Raw genomic sequence first — 25,236 nt, 5'->3', positions numbered from 1 at the left:
TCATGGCTTAATGAAATTTCCACATAGGTCTTTAATAACCCTTTCCCATTCCCCCTTTATGCCGGTGCCTTTTCCTGGGTACCTCTGGGTCTTTTACCTTTTTCTCTTTAGGATATTATGTTAGCAGTATTTTAAAGTGATATATAACTTTATATACCTTGTTTGTGTATAGTTGTTTGCATGTTGAATTTGTTGACAACAGGGACTCCGTCTAGCATTTAATGTAGTACTTGGCAAATGGTAGAGACTTAATAAGTACTTGTTGCCTTGCTAGTTCTGTTGATGTTGTTTTGACAAGGTTAGGACAGATTAGTGTTAAAGATAGCTACACAAAGAGAATTCTAAGTTGCTTCTTCTTCCTCTGTTTGGTTTGATAATAGAAATAGCAAAATAACATAATAATTAGCAAAAATCTTTTTTCTCTCCCCTCTACCCAGTCTTCCCATTGGGAAAAAAAAGTAAAACAATGTCATTATAACAGTTATGCAAAAGCAAGCCAAACAAATTCCTTCATTGGCCATACCCAAAAATTACTTTTCTCAATCTGCATCCTGAGTCAATTAACTCTCTATCAAGAGATAGGTAATTATGTTTGGTCACAACATTGACCAGAGCTCTTAAGCATTCGTTTTTCCCCATTTATTTATTTGTTTGTTTGTTTCTTTATTTATTTATTTATTTATTTTGAGCTAAAATACTAATGCAAGCATTTCCATAACATAGTAGAATAGAAAAAAAAGATGATAGTACATGAAGCTGTAAATCTATTATGAACAACTCTCTGTTCCTTTTGAATATCTAATAAAGTTACCATACAATTTTGTTTTTCTCTTTCTTCCCTCCTACTAGCATTAGACACAAATATGTGTATATTTGTAAAAAACATTCTGCTTATATTTCTATTTATCATGTTTTTTCTCTGGTTTCAGATAGCATCTTTCTTCATATGTGTTTTCTACTTGATTTGGATATTTATAATAGTTAAAATGACATAGTCACTCAAATTTGTTCTTTAATTTTAATTTTTTTTCTTTTTTATTACTGAAACTAAATACATAATAAGAATAAGAAAAGAAACATATTATAAACTTAAGTATTGAAACAAACAAAAAGTAAAAAAAGGGGAAAAGCATGCCCTATGCACAACAGAACATAAGAGAAGATTCAAAATATATAATAAATTTCCATTTCAACAAAACCTACGTAATAAATACCACTTGTGTTGAATTCTATCTGTCTTTTCATTACTTCCCTGTTAGATTTATTTTGTTCTCTGCTGTGCACTTTCCATTTTGTTCTTTTTTTTCCCTCTCTCCCCCAAAAAGGCTATAATTAAACTGGGATATGTTTTATATAAATATATATACATATATATATATACATACATAGACATACACTTTCTCTAATTATACTTCTGATCATATTTTTGTGTTTGTGTATATCTCTTATTTCCTATCCCTCCTAACTCTTCTACTTTACTTCTATACACCACCTTACCTTCCTATTACTTAACCTATACCCCTTCAAAGATCCCTCCCTTTTCCTCCCAGGGATCCCTCCTTTGTCGTCGCATTTCCATTAATCTTTAACCTATTTCCTCACCCTCTCCTCTAGAAATCCATCTCTTATTTTCTCTCCACTCCCTGGCCCCTTAGCATTTTATTGCTTTCTGAATTTATAAAACTTTTATACATATGTATATGTGTGTATGTATGTATATACAGAGAGAGTTCCCTGTTGAACCCATTCCTGATGAAAGTAGGTTTCCAGAGCTAACAGCCCTCCTTCCCCATCTAATTCATCTGTCAGTTCTCCCTCTCACATATCATTTGCATAAAATAATTACTCTTTATATCTCTTCCTAAATGATTTTACTTTTTAAAAGTCATATTCATCTACCCCAATCTTTCTTATGAACTACCCAATTACTAAGAACAACCTTAGAGATATGTTTTACATTTTACATACATAAAAAGCAAACAGTCTGTCCTTATTGAGCCCCTTGTAATTAGTTTTTTGTATATACCTTGTATCTCTCTTGTCTCTTGTATGTCAAATATATTAAGTTAAGGTTTGTTTTTTTTTAAACAATGTCCTGAAAGGCTGACAGTTCATTAAATATCCATTTTTTTCATTAAAGGATTATACTTGGTTTTGCCGCATATGATATTTTTGCTCTTTAATGTAGTATTCTAAGACCTGTAATCTTTTAGTGTTGCTGCTTCTAGGTCTTGTGTGATTCTAATTGGAGCACCTCCATATTTCGATTGTTTTTTCTTGTTGCTCATAATATTTTTATAATATTCCTATGAGTTTTCCTCATAGGATCTCTTTTAGGTGATGATTGGTAACTTTTTTCTATTTCTATTTTCCCCTCTTGCTGCAATCCTTCAGGACAATTTTCTTTAATTTCTTGTATTATTGTATCAATATTCTTTTTTGATCATCAGGTAATTAAATTATTCTTATGTTTTCTCTTCTTGATCTGTTGTCCAGATCAGTTGTTTTTCTTATAAAATGTCATATTATCTTCTATTTTTTCATTCTTTATATTTTGTTTTATTATTTCTTGATCTTTTATAGCTTTGCTGGTTTCCCCTTGCCCAATTCTGATTTTCCAAATGTGGGGTATGTACATTTTTGTGACTCTAAGAGAATATAATCCTAATTTCTTTCCAAAACAGTTGGACCAATTCACAGCTCTATCAACAGTGTGTTGTTGTGTCTGTCTTTCCATAGCACCTTTGACACTGTTTCCATCTTTTGATATCATTCCCCATTTGCTAGGTTTGAGGTGAAACCCCAGAGTTATCTAGTTTTGCATTTCTTTTAAAATCAATTATTGTGGAGTATTCTTTCACATGATTGAAAATAGTTTTTTATTTTTTTCAACAAAATAACCAGAATACTGTGAAATTATAACAAACAAGATGTTACATAAAGAATATGTGAAATGATACCTCCCATTCTTACTTCCAGGGGTGGAGGAAAGGGTGTATAAGTTTGCTGGACATTTTTTATGCTTTGTGATAAAGGAAGTTGCATTCATTAAGAAATGTAGGTGAGGGTAAAAACAAGAGACATAAAAATATTTAAAAGACTATCTCTCCCCATCCTTAGCCATAGTGATGAAAGTTACCAATATTAAATGACTTTGATGATAACTGCCTTATAAGAACTTTTAGTGAGCTGTAGAGGGCTTTTATACAAAGGCAGATTACTTTTTGACCAAGAGTGAGGATAAGGAATTCATAAAATAGGTGATATTTGAGCTGGAAACTGAAAAATGGTTAGGATTCCAATTAATGGAAATTATGTGTGAGGATTGAAGGATCCAAGACTGTCATTTAAGTTTTACTTTAAGATCTTGTTGCTTCCATTTCCCTTGGATTTAGTTTTTCATCACACCTTGCCAGATAATTTATCTTCTTAGTTATTCTACTTCATAGGATCACAAAATTTCTTTAATACCCAGCCTAAAGATCATTTCAAGAGATAGTCTTCAGCATTTACTACCTCAACACCTGCAGTGAAAAACTCACTGTAAGATATTTTATGCATCTGGGAGTTATTTCAATGAGATTTTCCTCTTGATTATTTCCTCTTTTGTTTTGTTTTTATATAGAAATATTGATAATTTTTATGGACTCAAGATTTCTACTTTCCTGAAGCTATTACCTGTTTTAGTTTATTTGTTTATTTTCAGAAGTTTTCTAAGCTAATTTTCCTGTCATTAACAAATATGAATTATTTTATCTTTCCTTTTTAAACAAGAACAGATAAAGTCAGATCTAAGTAAGTGGAAAAACATCAGTTGCTTGTGGGTAGGCTGAGCCAATATAATAAAAATGAAAATTCTACCTAAATAATTTATTTATTTAGTGCCATACCAATCAAACTATCAGATAATTGTTTTCTAAAGCCAGAAAAAATAATATCAAAATTCATCCGGAAGAAGAAAAGGTCCAGAATGTCAAGAGAACTAATGAAAAGAAATGCTAAGGAAGGTGGTCTAGCTCTACTGGATCTCAAATTGTATTATAAAGCAGAAATTATCAAAACCCCTTGGTACTGGTAAGAAACAGAAGTGTAGAAAAGTGGAATATGCTAGGTACTCAAGACACAGTAGGCAATGAATATAAGAATCTACTGTTTGATAAACCCAAGGACCCTAGCTTCTGGGATAAGAACTTACTGTTTGACAAAAATTGCTGGGAAAACTGGATGAAAGTGTGGCAGAAACTAGGCATAGACCCATGCCTGACACTCTACACAAGAATAAAGTCCAAATGGGTACATGATCTGGATATAGAGATTAATACTCTAATCAATAATGATTTAGAACATTTTTTCATATAACTGTAAATAGCTTTGATTTCTTATGAAAATTATCTCTTCATATCCTTTGACCTTTTACAAATTGTGGAATAACTCATATTCTTATAAATTTGATGCAGTGCTTTTTAAATTTGAGAAATGAGTCTTTTATCAGAGAAACCTGCTGTATCAGTAAGCACCCTGACATACAGAGGAGGGCCTGCAATCACAGGTTCTTTGATTTGCTTTTCTAAAAGAAAAGCAACTTGAAGGGTCAACAATCACTTTAATAAAGTACATGTTTCATTCACTTAGTTCAGGGGAAAAAGTCAGCACCCTGAACTTCAGAGAAAATACAGAAAAATATAGATCAACAAACATGGCTTCCAGCTGTCTGACATAATGAATATATACATAATAAATCAACTGACACATCCAGCTCTCTGTTACATACACACACAGTTACCATAGAGGGAAGCACCAACAAGTGGGTTTTGAAAGCTGGGGGGGGCTCTTTCATGACTTCCCAGAGTTAGATCTGGCACACAAAGCTTCTTCCAAAAACTAAGCCCCAAAGTAAAACTTTACCCTCAGAATATTTATACATTTTTTAGAGCAAGAGGGCATCTCAACCCTTGAGAACCAGTACCTCATTAGAAACTTAAGAAATGATGTGGGCCTTCCTACAAATCTTCCCAGGCCCATAAATGGATGGGAAAGATCTTCTTTAATCACATTAAGATAATTAACTATTCAAATACATATACCATTTCTAGTTAAGAGACTTTTTGTTTCTGCCCTTTATTCCTAGTAAAGACTTGGTTGGTAAAGGCAAGATTCAATCAGAGGCACTTGATTATACTAAAATAAAAACAGTAAAAGATCCTAATTAGCTTGCCATCACACTTGCTGTAAAAATTTCCCCCATTTTTCTGCTTTTCTTCTAATCTTGACTTCATTGGTTTTATTGGTGCAAACTCTTTTTAATTTAATGTAATCAAAATTATCCGTATTACGTCCTGTAATGTTTTTGTTGTCTTGTTTGAGCATAAATTCTTCCCTCATTATTTTATGCTTTTATCAAAGTCATTCAATTTCTTATATAGATCAGATGTTTGCTGACCAAGGCACTTTCCCAGATCTTTGGATCTCCTTGTTGTAGCAATTAATTTACATTGCTTTGACTTATGGTTGACATTACAATAAGCAGTGTATTTTATGTCTTTACATAAATTTTCTCCTGGCTATTTTTATTTTTTGCTTCCCTACTAGTACTCATCATGATAAATCTATTTTCTTCTTTGGTGTATTCCATATTCTATATAAGCTTTTCTGTTTAAGTGTGTATAGTAGCTTTTATTTTTATCTTTGACAAAAAAGACTGTCCTTTTAGTGCCTGGAATTTAGACAAATTTTGTTTGTGACATAATCCAGTTATTGAAAGTATAGTCAGGAAAAATAATCTAGGGTTTTATGGAAAATGTAAAAGCTCAAACTGGTCACTAACTACTCTATATTTGTTCTTTCCGTTGAATTAATAGCAATAATAAATGAATAATGAATTTATCCATAGATGAAGCTGTGATGAATTAGTTAATAGTGAAATATTAAAGAACTCCTTTTTTTGCTTCAGTTTGAAATGTGGTAAAGAAAGGAAAATTGAATATGGATATGGTATTATTAAGGTTCTGTTTCTTGGAACTTCCTTATAGATACAATGATAATCCAGTAACTAGTTATTACATAGTTCTCTAAGTTTTGCAAAGCCCTTTACAAATATCATCTCATTTTATCATTACAAAACCCTTTGCAATATGCAAATATTTATACTATCATAGCATAGATCTGTAAAGTATTTTAGAAATCATCACATCAAATCTCTGCATTTTATAAAGAAGTTGAAGCCCAGGAAAATTAAGTGACATGCCCAAGATCACACAGCTAATAGTTGATAGAACTGGGATCTGTGCCTCATCATTGTGCTTTCTCCAATACTATATTACCTCATGAGACTAAGGAAACCAACCTTACTACATGCTCTTCTAAAATTTCACATAACTGCCTCAGTGATTTTTGTTGCATTTTTTTGGAGTGGAAGAAGTCTCAGTCACAAAACTTTTAGTTATTTTCTGTACATTCTAATGAAATAATAAATTCTTGAAGTATTTAATAAAGCCTGATGTTTTGTTCAATGAATTAGTTGTTATTGGTTGTGTGTTTGGCAAGCAGTATCACTCAATGAACTTTTAAATCCTTACACTGTCATAGTTTTATGAATAGTGATATTCATTTCCTTCCTTGATCCAGAGGACTTTCCAATCACTTGAATTGTTGTTCTTCTAGTGTCACTTTAAATATTTTCTATTGTTTTATGAAGGAAATCCAAAGTTTTAGAGCAGACGGAGCATTACATTTGGCAATGAAGGACCTTGGTTTGATTTTGGGTAGTTAAGAAATGCCTCTGGGCTTTAGTTTCCTCATTTATATTAGCAGATTAGACTAAATAATCCCTGAAATCCCTTTCTGCTCATGCTTCTATGACTCAAAGCATTTATTAAACATATTTTCTTAATTGAATTAACTTCATTAGATTTCTTGATATTGACAAAATAAATGTGGTAAGTGATTATGCTTTTGCTCTTCATTCCCTACGCCTTAAGGAGTTCAGGAGGCAAATGGAAAGTAGGAGAAGAACAATGGAGCAATAAAGCTTTTCTATAAACTTTGACCTGAGCAAATTGCTGCTTGAGATCAGTTCATTATTTAGAGAAAATATCATGTTCTGAAAACTATGTGCTATAGGACCATTTCATTTATTTCTTTTTGGAGATAGAAACAGAATCAATAAAGAATGCAAACTTGGTTTAAAACAGAGGGAAAGCCTTTGGCTGAAAATGAACAGAATCTTTAGTGAAGTGTTTTCAACTTAAAAAAGATGTTTTCCTTTTTTATTTAATTCAACCATATTTTCATCATTTGCCTGATGAAGACAAGAGTTAGAAACTAAATGAAGATGTTCTGGTAAATTAAGCTCTTAAACTGTGTTTCTTGGGGAAAAATTACCATTAATGTGTTAATGCACTGTTATGATTCTATTTCATTCCCTTTCAATTTAACTAACTCAAGATGAAAAGATTCAATTTCATTAACTCTTAAAAATAAATGTGTCTTTTTTGTTTTGTCATGTATAAGGTATGTATAGTAGTTTAATTTGGGGGTTTCTCTGAATTACTTTGATATTACCATTTCATATTGTGTCTAGATACAAACATTAGTTCTTGCTACCTTGCAATGAAGTATTGTGTATTTATATTCATTTATTCTCCTTATATTTATTCTGTATATTATTATATTTATCTGCCCCATTCAGGAATAAATCTTCCTGAAAGTAACAATTATATCATTCATTGTATTTATATATCACCTATAGGATCAAATATAAAATCCTTTGATTTCACAACCTCTCCCCGTTCTACTTTTCAATATTCTTATAACTTACTCACTGCCATATACTTTGAGGCTTAGTCACGTGTTGCCTTGCTGTTTCTTGCCAAAGATACTGTCTCCTGATTCTGGTTTTTCCTAGCTATCTTCATGCCTGGAATTTTCTGCCTCTTCATTCCTACCCCTCCCCTCCAAATATCTGTCCCTTAGCTTCCCTTGTCTTCTTTCAAATCCTAGTTAAAATGCCACCTTCTGTGAAAAACCTTAATACTAGTGCCTTCTCTTTGGTGATTATCTCTGATGTATCCTATCTGCATCTTTTTTGTATGTAGTTATTTGCATGTTGTCTCCCCCATTAGAGCAGGAGCTCCTTTGAGGTCAGGGACTGTCTTTTTTCCTTTATTTTTATCTTCTCTATTTCACACAGTGCCTGCCACTTAAAATATTAGTCCAAGAAAAGTGCTTTCTAAACTTGAAAGCACTATACATGTGAGGAGTATTATTATCATCATTTTTTCTCTACAGTAATGGTACACTCATGCTTTATCATGATTTTTAAAGGGGACACAGAGGCATTTTACTAATCTAGAAAGGCTGCAGGTATGAAGCAGACAACCATCCTAGAAATGTTCAGAAAGGCTCTTTACCCATTTAGCCATAAGGTAATGAATTTTCTGGCTCCATATCTCCTTTTGAAAAGACTATCAGGTCATAAAATGGTTACATTTTCATTGGTGGAAGAAATATTCAAAATAATGCAATAATAGTTATTTGAATAATATTTTTTTATAATTCATTAGGTTGTATATATCCTCCATATCCTTGTATTCAAGATTAGATTATTGGTGGAGATACATCTCTGCATCATGACCAAAAATATCACACGCTTTTTTTTTTGCTTGCTTTTCCCTATATCACCTGGATTAGAAGTACATGGCTACTTATGGTCAATCTCACCATTAAATCTTCACAAAAACTTTCATCTGCCTCATTTCCAACTTTGGCCATTTTCCCCCTACTTAACCATCCTTATGACTGTCTGATCACTTAACCTCTATTTGCTTCAGTTTCCTCTTCCATAAAGCAGAGATAATAATAGTATCTACCTCTCAGGGTATTTGTGAGGATCAAATCAAAGGTCTGCAGAGGACTAGTACAGTGTTTAGCATGTAGTAGGCACTTTAAATGCTATCTATGATGAGGATGAGCATGAAGATGAAAGCAGAATGCACATTGAATGTTGTAATAGCAAAAGAAAGATTCAGATGAAGACAATTAAAATCAAAAATCACTTTCAGATGTGAGGGATCATAGAAAGCTTCATGGAATAGATGACACTTTAGCTGATTCTTGGAGAAAAAAATGGATTTTGATTCTCAGAGTTGAGGAAAAGGTCATGTACCCCAGGATTGTAAGAGCGCACTTTGATCAGTGAGTTATAGGCTGGAAATGGCTTTTGTATGTGTTCTCGACTAGTCAGAAACTTTTATTTTGAAGTCTTAGTTTTAATCACTTATTGGAGAAAGTGATGAGTTTTGATCATTAATGAATAGTGATTGTCAGATTGAATAACTTTTAAATAAATATTTTATTTTTATTTCAGTTGAATGCATTACTACTTAACAGATATGTAAGGGACTAGAGAGAACTTAGAATTACATGGTTCTCATGTTTGTTTTTTCAGAAACTGGCTGTGCATTCAGTGTATTTGAAGTTATTTTTAGGAATTACCAAGTCTTTAATCATTTGTATAGAAAAAATAGCCATTAATCTCTTCTCTGAAAACAAATAATATAAAAGGTTTTTTAAAAAAACAACACTGGTGGGAAATAAATAACTTTACACCAGGCATATTTAACCTTTTCCTTTTCTTTATTTTATATTTTATGAGATTCTGAAAAATGAATGTTGAATACAAACTAGGGTACAATAAAAATATTTTTCATGAAATTTTAGCATGCCTTCAAGCTATTCTGATGACAGTGCCTGTATTAATTCTTCTTTTGTTGTCACGGAGACTCCTGGGAAGTTGTCTGGAGGGCAGGAACTATGTTATAGTTCTCTCTATCCTAGATAGCCTCTCATATGCTGCAGTATTATGTCAAAAGCAGTCAGAAAATGTGTTGACTGAGTGGATGGATGGATATACAACCAACCTTGTTTTTTATAGTTTATAATGTTAATAACATTTTATTTCATCTTCAACTTTCACAGTACCCCATATTTATTCCATGTATTAATCTTGAGCTTTATGTTTTTTCTTTAATGAAGTTCATTTGTCCTAAATAGCCTAATACGAAAAACAAGGGATAAGAGTTGAACAAAATCAGAAGGTCTAGCTACAGAATCAGCAGCAGTACATTTAGTGGGCAGAAATTCACCCAGATGAGGACAGGATTTAACAGGAATCAACTCTACAGACTGAATAAACAAGGAGTTCCATAGATAACAGCATAAGGGAGAGATCACCCAGCTCTGATCTTTGGGCCAAATTTGGCTCACCTCTTATTTTTGAGTGACACACGAGTACAATTCATAGCTTGCAAGCTCTACAAAAACAGACAGTAAGCTGGAGTTAGCCTATGGACCATAGTTTCCTTACCATCAATGTAGGGGATAAATGATCCCATAGTCAGGTTACAACTGAATTTGCATGATCAATGGAGGTTCACTTAAGGGCTCTTTTATTTATAATTTAGGCTGATTAGATCTTTCGACTTAATTAGATAAAAAGATACAGCTTGTTTCCCAGGTTCAGTTCTATGAAAAATAATGATAAAATAATGAAAGCAGTACAGCACAATTCCATAGGGAACTACTCAAACCTAGATCTCAGATTAGCACCATGCTAACTAGTGATAAGAAATTTAAAGAGAAAACACAGTGAGTCGTACTTCCAGGACAGAATAACAAATTCATCCCAAAGGCAAGTAACTGAGGAAGGAACTGTGGAACAGAGTGGGGCTGGAATCAGAGTCAGACTCTAGTGCATAACAGGGCATCAGGGCTGTCATCCTGACCCCAGAGAGGGGATTGCAATCTCAGACTCATCCCTGGGGCCCAGAGGCTACTGCAGGCTTCTGCAGTGTGTCCCTAAAACTGGAGAAGAGACTTTAAGATCAGTCCCTGTGAGAAATTCAGGACCATAGTACTGTCACTTTAACCTAGGAGAGAGGATTTTGCAACCAAACCCTGGAAAAACAGGGCTGTACCACTACTGATTTTATCCTAGAATGGAGAGAACAGGACTAAGCACCTGTCCCTCCAAACCTGCAGAACCTTCCAGCTAACTGACATGGGTCAAAGCCATAAACTGCCAACTGCAGCTCTCTTTAGGAGCAAGTCTACAGCTGAATTGCTTAGGCACAAATCAGGGTTCAGAGCCTGAAAAGCCCAAGAGGACAGTGATCAGAATGCTGCAGAATGCTCCTGAGAGCTTGCAGTTCCTTCTGCCAATTCCTGTGATCCTTGAGGAATGGAGCAGATACTATGAGGCAGATATAACTATAAAATCCCAAATAAGGCAATCTGGGGACATATGGCTATGACTGTCCTGACGAAAACATTCAGAGCATGTCTCTTAAAATCTCAGTGAGCAAACAATAACAAGAAAAGATAATGAGCTGTTATGATGCCAGAGGTGCTTGAGATACAAACCCAGAAGAGGAGAATAACTCTGAACCAACTGCAAATGAAGTCTCAAAGAATGACATAACTTGGCTACAAGGAAATTAGAATTTCCATTAAAAAATAATATAAGCTTTAAAAAAAGTTAGAATTTACTTTATAAACAAAATAAGAGTGTTAGAGGAAAGAAGTAGAAAAAGAAAAACTATAGAGAAGAGATTTGGAAAGAGAATTAATACTTTAACATGAAAGGTATAAAATCTTGCCCAGGCAACAAATTGGGAAAATTAGATAAACGAAATAGAAGTTGTGGGGACAAAAGGATGGGAAATGTTAAAAACCAAGTGAAAGTCTTGAAAAAAATAGAAGAAAATGCAAGCTATCTCATATACAGCACCACTGATCTAGTAAACAGGTAAATTACTGGACTACTTAACCAAAAAAAAAGAGCCTACATATCGTAGTATTTCAAGAAAGAAATGGCACTTTTCTAAACACTTAATAAAATAGAGAAAGAGCACATCAATGAATTAGACATGCAATTTGAAAAAGAACTGAGAAAGAACAAATTAAAAATCCCCAATTAAATACCAAATTGGAAATCCTGAAAAATCAAAGGAGAGATTAATAAAATGGAAAATAATACCATGAAATAAAACTAGGAGGTGGTTTTATTAAAAACAAAAAAACAACAAAAATAGATCAAACATTGGTTAATTTGATTAAAAATAGAAAGAAGAAAACCAAATTGTCAGTGTCAAAAAAGAGAAAAGGGTGAATGCACTGCCAATGAAGAGGAGATTAAAGTAATCATTAGGAGCTATTTGGCCCATTTATATGCTCACAGAACTGACAATCAAAGTGAAATGGATGGATATTTACAAAAATATAAATTGCTCAGATTGGTTATATGGTTGTCATCATTTGTTCTCAAAAAAGAATAAAATGACATTACTAAGTTGGGGTCAAGATAAAATGGGTCTAACTGTAGCCTGTCAGACCAACATGTACTCAGAAGGCTCTACTACAGTTCAGACACATTTAGAAGTAAACATTTAGAGTGCAGATATCTCCAAATATGTGCATCTCATTTTTGTATTTTTTTTATTTTGCTCATATTAACAGAAGGGGAATTAGAATGCATAAATAATCCTATCTTAGAAAAAGAAATTGATAAGCCATAAATGAGCTCCCTAGGAAAAATTCCCCAGCACAAGATGAATCACAAGTGAATTCTACGAAATGAATAAAGAGCAATTAATTCAAATACTATACAAACTATTTGAAAAAATAGTCAAAGGAGTCCTGTCAGATTCCTTTTATGACACAAAAAGGTGCTGATATCTAGATGAGGAAGAGCAAAACCATAGAAAACTATAGACCAATTTCTCTAATGAATATTGATGCAAAAATTTTATATAAAATAATATCAAGGAGATTACAGCATTATATCACAAAGATTATACATTATGACAAGTTGGAATTTATACCAGGAATGCAGGGCTGATTCAATATTAGGAAAACTATATGCATAAATGACTATTAATAGCAAAAATAACAAATCATGATTATCTGAATAGATGCAGAAAAATCTTTTGATAAAATACGTTTATTCCTACTGAAAATATTAGAAAGCATAAGAATAAATGGAGCTTTCCTTAAAATGATAAATAGTCTATATACAAAGCCATCAGGAAGCATTATTTGTAATAGGGATAAGCTAGAAGCCTTCCCAATAAGATTGGGATGAAGAAAGAATGCCCATTATCACATAATCAGTATTGTGCTAGATATGGTAGTTATAGAAATAAGAGAAGAAAAGGAAATTGAAGGGATTAGAACAGGCATGAAGGAAACAAAATTATCACTCTTTACAAATAAGCTGGATATGATAGAAATCTGGAGAGAATTAAATGGTAATAGAAAGGAATATACACACCTCTTTTCAGCAGTACATGGTACCTTTACAAAAAATGACCATGTATTAGGGCATATAAATTTCATATTTAAATGCAGACAAACAGAAATATATTAAATGTATCCTTTTCAGATCATAATGAAATAAAATTATATTTAATAAGGGCACATGGGATAGATTACAAATTAATTGGAAAGTAAATATCCTAATATTAAACAATGAGTGCATTTAAGAACAAGTCATAGAAACAAATGATTTTTATTAAAAAGAACAACAATAATGAAGCAGCATATCAAAACCTATGGGATGCAGCAAAAACAGTAATCAGAGGAAAATTTATATCTCTAAATGCTTATATCAATTAAATAAAGAACAAGCACACCAATGATTTGGTGTACAATTTAAACAAAACTAGAAAAAGAACAAATTAAAAATCCCCAATTAAACACAAAATTGGAAATATTAAAAATTAAAGATGAGATTCATAAAATTGATTGTAAGAAAACCATTGAATTAGTAAATAAAACTAGAAGTTTGGGGTTTTTTTTAAGAAAAACAATAAAATAAACAAATCGTTAATATGGTCATAGATCAACTAATTCCAATATTAAATAATTTGGAATAATAAACAAAAAAAGATCCTACCAAACTCCTTTTATGAAACAAATATGGTGGTGATACCTATACCAGGAAGAACAAAAACAGAGAAAAATAGATCTTTTGAATAAAGATACAAAAATTCTAAATATTTGTCAGGGGATTACGATAACATATTATAAAGATTGTACATGGTTACCAAGTGGGATTTATGCAAAGAATGCAGGGATGATTTACCACAAGGTAAGCTTTTAACATAATTATATATCAATAACAAAGTAATTAAAATCATATGATCATATAAATAGATGCAGAAGAAAACTTTTTATAAAATACAGCACTCATCCTACTAAAAACCCTTAAAGCATAGGTATAAATGGATTTTTCTTTGAAAAGATAAGAAACATCTATCTAAAACCATCAGTAAGCATAAGTAAACAGTCCTTATGGGAAAAATAAACAAATGGTACTTCCCAGACCTATTGGAACAAATTCCTGGCATTTGAAAACTTCCAAACTTTGCATCCCAGTTTTATTTTCTAGTTTTTCCTTTCACAATTATCTATTCCAATTAAACTGTCTAGTTGTTTCCCGTTTATGATATTCTGTCTTCCACCTCATTTCCATGTTCAGAATGCATTTCCTACTCCTCATCTCTGTCTGGTATAATTCATAGCTTCCTTCACAGCCACTTCAGGTGCCGTCCCTACATGAAACCTTAGTTCCCCCACCTCCCCACCTTGTTGTTAGCTTTCTCTCCCTCTTGAAATTACAACATTAGCAATCATTTTCCAGTTGTTTTCCAAAGAACACATTTCTGTTAAAAACTTATGATGGATCAAGGGAAACCCTTGCTCAGAAAGAGCAGAGCAAGGTACTAGCATAATTTGTGAGCTGTTAATCCATCTTTTATTATGCCTGTTGCTTGAACCTGTAATTCATTGACTATTTTCTTCAGCTATCCTTTCTGACCTTTACTATAAGTATATTATAGCATTTCTAGTATGATGTAATTAAATTTTAAACTGTGTCATTTTTCTACAAGAGAATTTGGCAAAACTAGCCCTCCTCTTTCTGAAAGTGTCATTTATGCACAAGTACTTGGGGAACTAGATCTTTGAAATCACCTCGTTTAGTTCATTTACATATCATTTTAGAATGTACTATGAAGCTGTTGAATCTTTTGGTAGGCAGAAGTTGTGAGAACAATGAAATTTTTCTAAAAGCTTAAACAACCTTTTCACAAAACCACACTAACTTAATAAGTACCATTGCATAGTCCTACTGGTATGCAGAGCATAGGGTCTTGAGTCAGAGGACCTGGGGCTTGAAAAATTTTCCCTAAATCACGTCTCACCATTTTATTGCCTTCCTTGAGAAACTTCAGAAAATCCTTATTGCCTCTAGGATAAACTGCAAATGATTTGGTTTGGCTTTTAAAGCCCTTTTAAATTAGCTGCAGTTCTGGACTTTTATCACATTACTCCCCTTTTCACACTTTTTATTTCAGCAAAACAATCCTATTCCCTGAGTTTGGCATGCCATCTTCCTCTCCCTTACCTTTGTCTATGCTCCCCTACGCTTGAATGTGCGATTTTCTTATGTCTACTTTTTAGAATTCTTGTCTTCCCAATTCAGGTGCTACCTCAGTTGTTAGTGTATCCTTCACCCTCAGATTAGTTTCTGTTTGCCATCCTGTTTACATGTTGTATCCTGCAATAGAATCAGTCACCCAGTCAACTAGCATTTAGTAAGCTTTTACTATGTGCTAAATACTTTGCTGAAAAAAAAGCTAGAAGTAACCTAGTCCCTGTCTTGAAAGAGTTTACATTTTGATGGTGCAGACAAGGTGTACACATGCAATACATATAGAATATGTACCGTATGTGTATATATATATTTATGCATATATGATAGTTTCTATAAAGCTAATTTGACCAACAAATAATACTGTTTTCTAGATTGGAAAAGCAAAAATGAAAGCTGATGATTTACAGTTCATTTATTTAATTTTATTTCAGCTTTTGTCAGTTGACACATCTGAGACTGAATAATTAATCCTGTTTTGAAATCTAGTCTCTAGATTATTAATTATAATAGGTTCCAGGCAAAATTGTGACAGCCTGAGCTTTGTAAATATTCTACTTTGCTTTCTTAAAGTGCTACAGCCATATAAATGTTGAGACAATGCATTGTGTTTTTCTTTAAAATATATGGTTATCACCCATGTATTGGGTGATCATTATTTGATGAGTTTAAAATACTTTAAAGAGTTAGATGAAAACTTTCCTTTGACCCCTCCCATTGGATAATCAATTTGGGGTTTTTTTTTGGTTTATTTCCAGATAACCTTCTTCATGCTGTTGTCTGCAGTGTGTGTAATGCTGAATTTGGCTGGTTCTATTCTGTCCTGTCAGAATGCTCAGCTAGTCAACTCCCTAGAAGGCTGTCAGTTGGTGAGTAATGAAATGGAGACCTTCAAACAAAGGGCAAAGGCTTTGATTTTTGCACTGAATCCATTTTAAAATCGACATCTTTTGGTGTTTCTGCTTTTTGCTTAATGTTTCTATTGATGCAGATTTTTGAGTTGTTTGAGGAACTTAAAGGGATTTCTAAAAATATTTCCCTCCACATAGCTTATTTTACTTGAAAACCACTTAGGATTAGTGTATCCCAAGGTAACAGTGTAAAAGTTTTACATAAGAACAAATGTTTTACATTTACTAAGTGACAATTATTTTTCAGTGTTTGTCATATTGATTTTTTTAAAAATTAGTTTTGTGAATCAAAATTTTAAAACATTACTAATCAGAACGTGAATGCAAAGAAAGTACATGATATGATTCCAAAAATCTTGAATGAAAGTCAGGAGTCTTGGGATTCCTGTCCTGGCTTACCACTAACTTACTTGCTCTAGGTTTTGAGACAAGCCACATAATATCATTGTCTCATTTTTCTCATTTGTAAAATGAAGGGAGTGGATTTCTGCCTCATTTTCCTGATGGTCAGAATTCCAGCTGGTTTTCTATTTCTGTAGTTTGTGAACCACTGAAGGCTATGCTAAATTACTTCAATTTTTTTCTTGTAATATCCTTATAATATTTCTTCTTTCTACTTTTCTTATAGTCTTCCTATTTTAGCTCCCCACAGAGGAGCTTGGGTTTTTGCCCCACATATATCTAGGCTTCTAGAAGTGAGGTTGAGTGAGCGTGGCTTCAAAGCTGATAAATTCCCTACGCTCTAAGAATGCATCTTAAGTACTTTGTTTTGCTCTGTGATGTTAATTATAGCTTATGTAACATTGCTCCAACTTATCCCAAAAGTGGGTAGAACATCTGTGGCAAATCTAAATGAAATAACTGAATTCTAGGCAAGCAGTACTCCTGCGCTGCCAACGTTCATCCTACTCTGGATGTCACTGGCATATTATTGTTTCCCTTTGAGTAAATATCTACAGACACAAAACTCTGGTTCACAGAACAAACAGAGAATGACGCTAAAAAGACACCAGGTTATAAATTCATTCCTTAAATAGATCACTTAGATTATCTCAGAAACATAGTAACACACAATACCAGTAACACTAACTCACCATGTTATAAATGCTTGTTATGAGGAGTTAGAATGTGTAAGGGGATCCATCATCATGAATGTAAGTATTGCGTTTATGCCTTTTGATGAGAAAGCTGTAATGTAACCTTCAACATACGAAAGATAACATCCACATAGTAGACACTGTTTTACTTGAAGCATAGCTGGACTATATAGTAGTAATAAGAATAGTGGTAGTAGTAGTTGTTTAGGTAATAAAAGTAGTGGTATGGTGGTGGTGGTGATTATAGCGGTAGTGGTGGTGGTGGTGGTGATGGTAGTAGTAGTAGTAGTAGTGAGCAGCTTGGTGGTACAGCGGATATAACTCTGTGTTTGGAATCAGAAAGACTCATCTTCATTTGTTCAAATCCAGCCTCAGACACTAGCTATGTGGCCCTGGGCAAGTTACTTAAACTTGTTTGCCTCAGTTTCCTCCTGTGTAAAATGATCTGAAGAAGAAAATGACCAACCACTCCAGTATCTTTGCCAAGAAAACCTCAAATGGAGTCACAAAGACTGAAAATGACTGAACAATAAAAATAGCCGCAGTAGTATTAGTAATAGTAGCAGTAGTAGTGATGGTGGAGGTGGTGGTAGTAGTAGTAGATTAGTAGTTGGGTAGACTTCATGTGGAATAGGCACTTGAACTAAATACTTGAAAGAAACAAAGGATTCTATTAGAGATGAGGAGAGAGAACATTCATTATTAACCATTGGAGATGGTAGAGTAGTTTTCTTGAGGAAGAGCAAGAAGGTCACTTTGGCTAGATTGTAGAGCCCGAAGGAGAATGATAATCTAATAAGTCCAAAAAGTTGGATGGACTTGAATTGTAAAGGCTTTAAGTGCCCAAAAGAGGGCTTTGTATTTTCTGCTACAAGCAATTAAAGAGGCAATTGGACTTATAGCACTAGAGGCAATTTCAGAGTAACTGGAGTTACTTGAATAGGGGTGTGTCAGGATCACACCTGTGCTTTAGGAAAATCACATTGGAGGCTTTGTGGTGGAGAGAAGACAGACTTGAGTTGGGGAGACCAATTAGGAGGCTATTGTGATGGTCCAGGTGAGAGGTACTGAGGGTCTGAGATAGGTTCATAGTTCTGTGAGTAAAGGAGAGGGGTGTGAGAGATTTTGTGAAAGCTGTAACAACAGGATTTTATTAAAATAATGTACTGTGGGCATGAGCTGGAATTAAGGTCACTTCATTGCTTATTGTTTCTATCCCATTTGACAGTGTTTCTATAAAAAAGTGGAAAAAATCCAACATGGTTTTAATATATTTGTATAGAACTTTATAATGAGAAAAATTATGGGAAATACACATTGTTAACAAAATTATGATTTTGTTTATTACATTAATAATAATATCTATTATGTAATGTAACAGTAAATGTATGTGATAACTTTACATTATGTACAAATTTATTTATAAAAATATTTATGTGTAACATGCATAAAACAATGAAAAATTGGGGAGTAGTATAGCAAAGTTTTGAATTGTAACCAAATATTCTGCAGGTAAACATTAAGGTAAGAGTTTTGCAAACCTATGATATTAAAAAGACTAAAAATTGTAGTGTTTTTTATATGTTCCTTAGACTCATTTCTTACAACTCAATTTGTATAGCTCTTTCTGTTCTTCAGATTTAAAGAATTATATACATAAACTATTTTTTATCATTATATTATCTCATTTGAGACTCATGTCAATCTCATTTTATTGTTAAGGAAACTGAGACCCATAGGAGAAAAGAAAATAATTTGTCCTAAGTGATACAACAGTGGTAGAACAAGGCTGCTAGTGCATTTTGTCAAGCTCGAAGAGACCCTAACTCAAATCCCTATATTCTAGACTAGTTGAATAGTTTTTCACATCCCTCTAACAGGAATTAACATGACTGTTCTACTCATAGGTTGCCTGCAGTGTTAGAATTATAGGTCAAAAATATCCTGTGCAAATATTTCAAAAATCTAATTTTTAAAATCTAAAAGTGTATTCTGATAATAGTTCGGAACATTACATATTTTCTGATGAAATTATTAGTTTCGTATATGATGTGCTCTATAACCATTGACAATTTATACTTGCTACATTACATTTAACTTTATTTTTATGCTAAAAACTGAAAATAGGTAAAGATCCCAGTATATGTTGGGAGAAGAGTCATTATTTAAACTGCCTATAATGTTAATTAAAGATCTTCTCCACCCATTAATAGACCTTAAGTGAAACCCTTTAAGAGAAGCTTGATTAGGGGAGGCTCTTTTGTAGGAAGGCCTATACCTTTTGTTAATTGTTAGTGAGGCACTGGGCCAGGCTCTGAAAAGTGTATATATACTCTGAGGTGAGTTTTGCTTTGGAGGCTTATTCTTTGGAAGAAAGTTTGTGTGCCAGAGGAGACCCTGGGTAGGCATTAAGGAGCCCCCAGACTTTGAAAACTCAGATCTTGGTGCTTCTCTCTCTGGTAACTATATATGTATGCAAGACAATTGGATCTGTCTGTTGATCTGTGATATGTGTATTGTTAATGGTCAGACTTTAGAACCCCTGTCTGTTGGTCTTCCTTTCTTTGCTTGTATTCTCTCTATTGGTATATGTAATTAAAGAAGATTGTTGACCCCTCAAAAGTTGCTTTCCTTTTAGAAAAGCATGTCTAAGAACCTGTGCTAGCAGGCCATTCTGGATGTGTCAGGGTGCTTGCTGCTACACTGCTAAAGCTCAGTCTTTGAATATACCAGAGAAGTTCTGTCCTGGAAAAGCATTTTTGTGAATCTTCAGATTTGTCTATAAATAGTTATGTGTCTCAGAGTCAATCCCACTAGTGTCGATATATAGATGGTTGTGAATCAACTCTGTAATTTTCAAGAAAATGTAGGTTTTTTCTTGTCTAACCCTTGTCCTCCAAAAATTAGCTAATTTATTTTCTCCTTTTTTCCCTCAGAATAATAGAAGTCAAGTTTACTAAAAATAGGCCAAGTATTAGATTGATTAGATTAGATTCCATCAATAATAGACACTTATTCATAAGGTTTACATTTAAATATGCTATCCTCCTGAGAGAGACTTTTTTTAATCTACATTCAGTCTACAGCTGCAGGCATTCCAGATGCATCAGTGATCCACATACTAATTAGTGTCTTATTGCAATCCCTGGACTCACTATCTGTATTTGTATCTGGAATCCACAGGGAACAGGAGAAAAGCAGAAAAGTAGGCCTATTCTCAGAAGAGTAGGCACCTGTCCTATTAATGTAGATGGAATACAATCACAAATTTATTAGTGAAAGCAACTTCAGTTTTTATTCTCTACTTCTCTTATTGAGGTATAATCTCTGCTAGCTTCAGAAAACCAAAGACCAGCTTTACTTCTTGGAAATGACAGTGGGAAGAAAGAAGTCTTTAAACACACCCCCAGAAACAAGTGATTAAGAGGAAAGATCTGACTGAAAGCTGAGAAACAGTTACAGTATACTTATGAATTAGTCACAATAACCTGCTGTGTCCTCTTGGATAAAAATTGAAATTGGTCTAAATCATGATTAATTAATTGAGAAAAAGTGTTTGAGTGAAGTCAGAGGACCTGGGTTCAAATTTCTGCTTGGCCACCAGGAACTTCCCTCTGGTACCAAGAAAAGACTTCTGGGTGTGGAGTAAATGGGCCAGTATTCAAATGCCTTCCTTTATCACTCCCTGTGTGGCACAGACCAGGTCACATAACTTCTCTGGACCTCAGTTTCCTCAGTTCCAAAATAAGAGTACTGGACTCTGAGATTCCTCCGGGTTCTGTATCTGTGATTTGATAAAGTTCCTAATTAAGTGACTTTTCAGATTCTTTTTCTTTTGGTCTGTTTCCTTCACAGACGATCCTTCCTCTATCCAATTTACCCCTCTGCTTCTTCCCTTCTCCATTTTTTTAGCTCTTTCAGTTTTTTTCTATTTTTCACTTATCCTAGTTACCATCATTGTCAAAAGAAAACAAGACAACAGACTTTTTCTCATTTATCATTTGATACAATTACATAGGAAGCTTACTATAATACTTTTATCGAAATCCATGTCTGGAGACATCCATAGTAGTAAAACCTCCTTACAGGGTATTTCCTTTGTTATTCCAGTAACCAGATACACTTGAATGGAGGGTCCAAGGTGGACCTATGTTCTAATGAATTCTACTTTGTAATGATTTGTATTTTATGTGTATCTGCCTCTCTGTTGTTTTTCTTGCATTATCAGCTCAATCTTGGTCTTTGGGTAAAGCTATGTTAGTACTAGAACAATGTCATTAATATCCAGTATCACTAATACCTACCATTTGAGCAACGTACTTAACTTGTGATTATTCATGTTCATAGTTAATGTCATGATGCGGCTCATCTGAGACAGTGCATAAATCACAAATTCATTGGTATTTAGTTTATGAATTTGTTTTATACTTACATTTTAAAAAAGATAGCTAATTTGGAAGGAATTTCCAGCATTTAAACATAAAGCTTGGTTGTGAAGACAGTTCAGGAAGAGTTATAAAATTACTCTGAAATATTATCTTGACTGTTCTCTAAACTCTGTCATCTTGGCATGGCTATTCACAATAATGACCTGCAAATGGGGGAGGGAATTAAGTTTCATCTGTTATTCTAAGGAAAGTATTTTCTAAACTTTAAGATCTAATAAATGTGAGTTATATTATTGGAAGAGGCAGTATAGTAGAGTGGAAAGAGCTTCTCTCTGGGTTAGAATTGGCACTTTTAATACAAACTCTGTATCACTGAGCAGTTTGCCTAATCTCTCTGGCCCTCAACTTCTTCATCAAAAAATTTTCAACTTCTAGAATCTGAGGTTGTTACCCTGAGGTTAGTGAACTTGTTTTAAAAAATATTTTATAACTGTATTTCGGTATAGTTGGTATTCTTCTATCTTAGTAAATACCAAATTGGTTTATTAGTCAGATGAGCTTGAGTTTGGGTGAAATCAAATTCAGATTAAGAATAAATAGAGAAGGTGATAATGCCAACAAATCATTTGACTACAAATTACCTCTCTCTTATAATTGCTAATAAAAATAAATTTTCTTTGGTTATTGACAAATCAGTGAGATGACTATTATGGCAGAAAAGTTGGTAAATTATAATAGCAGAGATTAGGTTTAGCTATTAGATAGCTTATTCATATTCAGTTCACATCAAAGCAATATTTTTATCCTCAGCTTCTAGAACTATATAGATTTCTTCAAGTAATCTCTAAATACCATTGGATGCTACTTGTGTTACTCTCCTATTTTAGTAAATGCCAAATGGGTAAATATTAACTTTAGGTTGGAAGAATGTATGTGTTAGCACTTTATATTTTCAGAACAGACTCTCTAAGCAAAATGGTGCCTGAAAGATAAAATTTTATAAAGTAATTTAAGTTCATATTCAGTTTAATGAAAACTGAAACTTTTATGAAGACCAAATACTTTTGAATATCAGTACTGAGTTCTTGGAGTCAGAAGACCTGGGTTTGATTTCTGAATGACTAGCTGTTTGACCACAAGAGAGTTATTTTACCTCACCAGAATTTTTCCTCATCTGTTGTTGTGAATGAAGTATTTTCTAAACCTTGAGACCCAATATAAATATGTTATTATTAGAAGAAGAAGCATTATAGCATAATGTAAAGAACCTAAATTAGAGTTGGCATTCTGACACTCTCTGTATGACTAAGCAAATTACTTAATCTCTCTGGCTTTCAGTTTATCTGTCTATAAAGTGTTGGACATGTACATCTCAGATTCTTAACTTGAGTTTAGTGAACTTGTTTTAAAAGATATTTTGATAACTGTATTACAGTATAGTTTCCTTAGTAATCTAAAATCCTTCAAGACCTGACCCTTCCTTAAGTTTTCTTATGCCTTTCTCCCCATCCCCGTCATGTTTTCTGTGACCCAGTGACATTGGTTTCTTGCATTTTTACTACTGCATGCCTGGAATACTCTCCTTCTTCCTCTCTCTCTTTCCTAACTTTCTTGACTTTCTTCAAGTACCAACAAATATCCCGCCTTCTACCAAAAGCTTTCATAATTTCCCTTAATTCTAGTGCCTTCCCCCTGCTGATCTCCAGTGTGTACTAGGTATATCTTTTTTCTTTTGCACAGTTGTGTATATAGTTGCTTTTATGTTGTCTTTTTTCACTGTGAACTTTTTGAAAGAAACATTTTTTACCTTTTTTTCTCTCTAGCACTTGGCACAGCATATAATAAGCATTCATTTAATATAGCTGACTGACTGACTGACACAAAAAGTTTTAAAAATTCTTGGTCTGGATGGTTAAAAATGCACTTTCCAGATCTTGAGACTGAAAATTGAAGAAAAATCCAGCAATTAAAGTTTGGTTCTGTGGTGTTTGTGTGTGTGTGTGTGTGTGTGTGTGTGTGAATCTTTTCAATCTGCCCCAGTCTCACATATTACTGCTAATATTTTCTGTTAAATTTAGAACACAAAGGGGAATAGTAACAATGTAAGGGACCTTGAAAGCTTCTGATGAAAATCTTGCCCTAGGGAAGGATTTTTTGATATGAGATATGTTATCAAAGTAGAATTGGATGCCTGGTAGCTGCATCATAAGTCTTATTTGAGAAGAGAGGAGTTTACTCCCTCAGAGTTCTCAATATGAAGAAGAAATATAGAACCACTGAAAGAAATTGGAGTTTAGGCTTCATAGATTTATATTGAGAGAACTATTAAGATTGCCTCAGAGAGAATTTGGTTAGTGTAACATGCAATATTTCGTAAAATGAAAGTGCTAAGGGAAAAAATAATATGAGTAAGTATTCTTTTTAAGGTATCCTGGTGGGGGAAGGGAGAAGCTAACTTCTTATCTTTTAATTTATTGGATTTTTAATATTTAAGAAGAGCATGAAAGCAAAATGGTTGTCTGATGAGGCTTTACAAATAGCTAAGGATAAAAGAAAAGTGAAAGGGGAAGGAGAAAAGGAAAAATATACTCAACTGAATGAAGAATTCCAGAGAATAGAAAGGGGAGATAAGAAAATTTTCTTAAATGAGTAATGGAAGGAAGAGTGAAGACAAGGGATCTCTTAAAAAAATAAAGCTAGCAAGGGAATGTTTCATGTAAAAATGGGCATAAAAGACAAAAATGTTAGGGACTTAACAAATAGAAATTAAGAAAAGATGACAAGTATATACAGAAGAATTATACAGAAAGATCTTATTGTCATCATCCAAGAGAGGTTACTGATCTAGAACCAGATTTCCTGGAGAATAAAATCAAGTGGGCCTTAGGAATCATAGCTAATAATAAAACTCATAGAGATGATGGAATTCCAGCTGACCTATTTAAATTCCTAAAAGTTGATGCAGTTAAAATGCTGTACTGAGTAAGCCAACAAATTTGAAAAACATAACAGTGGCCATGGGGTTGGAAAAGATCACTTTACATTCCAATCCAGAAGAATGGCAATGCAAAAGAATTTTCAGAATCCTGAACAGTTACACTCATTTCATACTCTAGCAAAATTATGCTTTTAAAATTCTTTTACAAGTTAGACTTCAGCAATATGTAAACTGAGAATTAGCAGAAGAGCAGGCTGGTTTTCAAAGAAGCAGAGGAACCAGAGACCAAATTGCCATCATTTATTGGATTATGGAGAAAGCAAGGGGGTGCTTCTTTTCATTGATTACACTAAAACCTTTAACTATGTGGATCACAACAAAATGTGGCAAGTACTCAAAGAAATGGCAATGA

The 25,236-nt window shown here is 33.4% G+C and overlaps 1 protein-coding gene across 2 annotated transcripts in view; it reads left to right on the top strand.

The window, feature by feature from the left end:
* ENTREP2 (endosomal transmembrane epsin interactor 2) overlaps positions 1-25,236 on the top strand; it is a 594,790-nt gene that overhangs the window by 374,102 nt on the left and 195,452 nt on the right. For both annotated transcript variants that reach the window (XM_072616748.1, XM_072616759.1), the window contains exon 3: positions 16,249-16,359. In XM_072616748.1, coding sequence (XP_072472849.1) covers positions 16,249-16,359 — 111 coding nt within the window. The remainder of the gene's footprint in view (positions 1-16,248; positions 16,360-25,236) is intronic.

The sequence above is a fragment of the Notamacropus eugenii genome, chromosome 1, assembly GCF_028372415.1.
Source record: "Notamacropus eugenii isolate mMacEug1 chromosome 1, mMacEug1.pri_v2, whole genome shotgun sequence".
Taxonomy (NCBI): Eukaryota; Metazoa; Chordata; class Mammalia; order Diprotodontia; family Macropodidae; genus Notamacropus; species Notamacropus eugenii.
The sequence above is the reverse complement of the archived record's forward strand: the minus strand, read 5'-3'. Positions and strand labels throughout refer to the sequence as shown.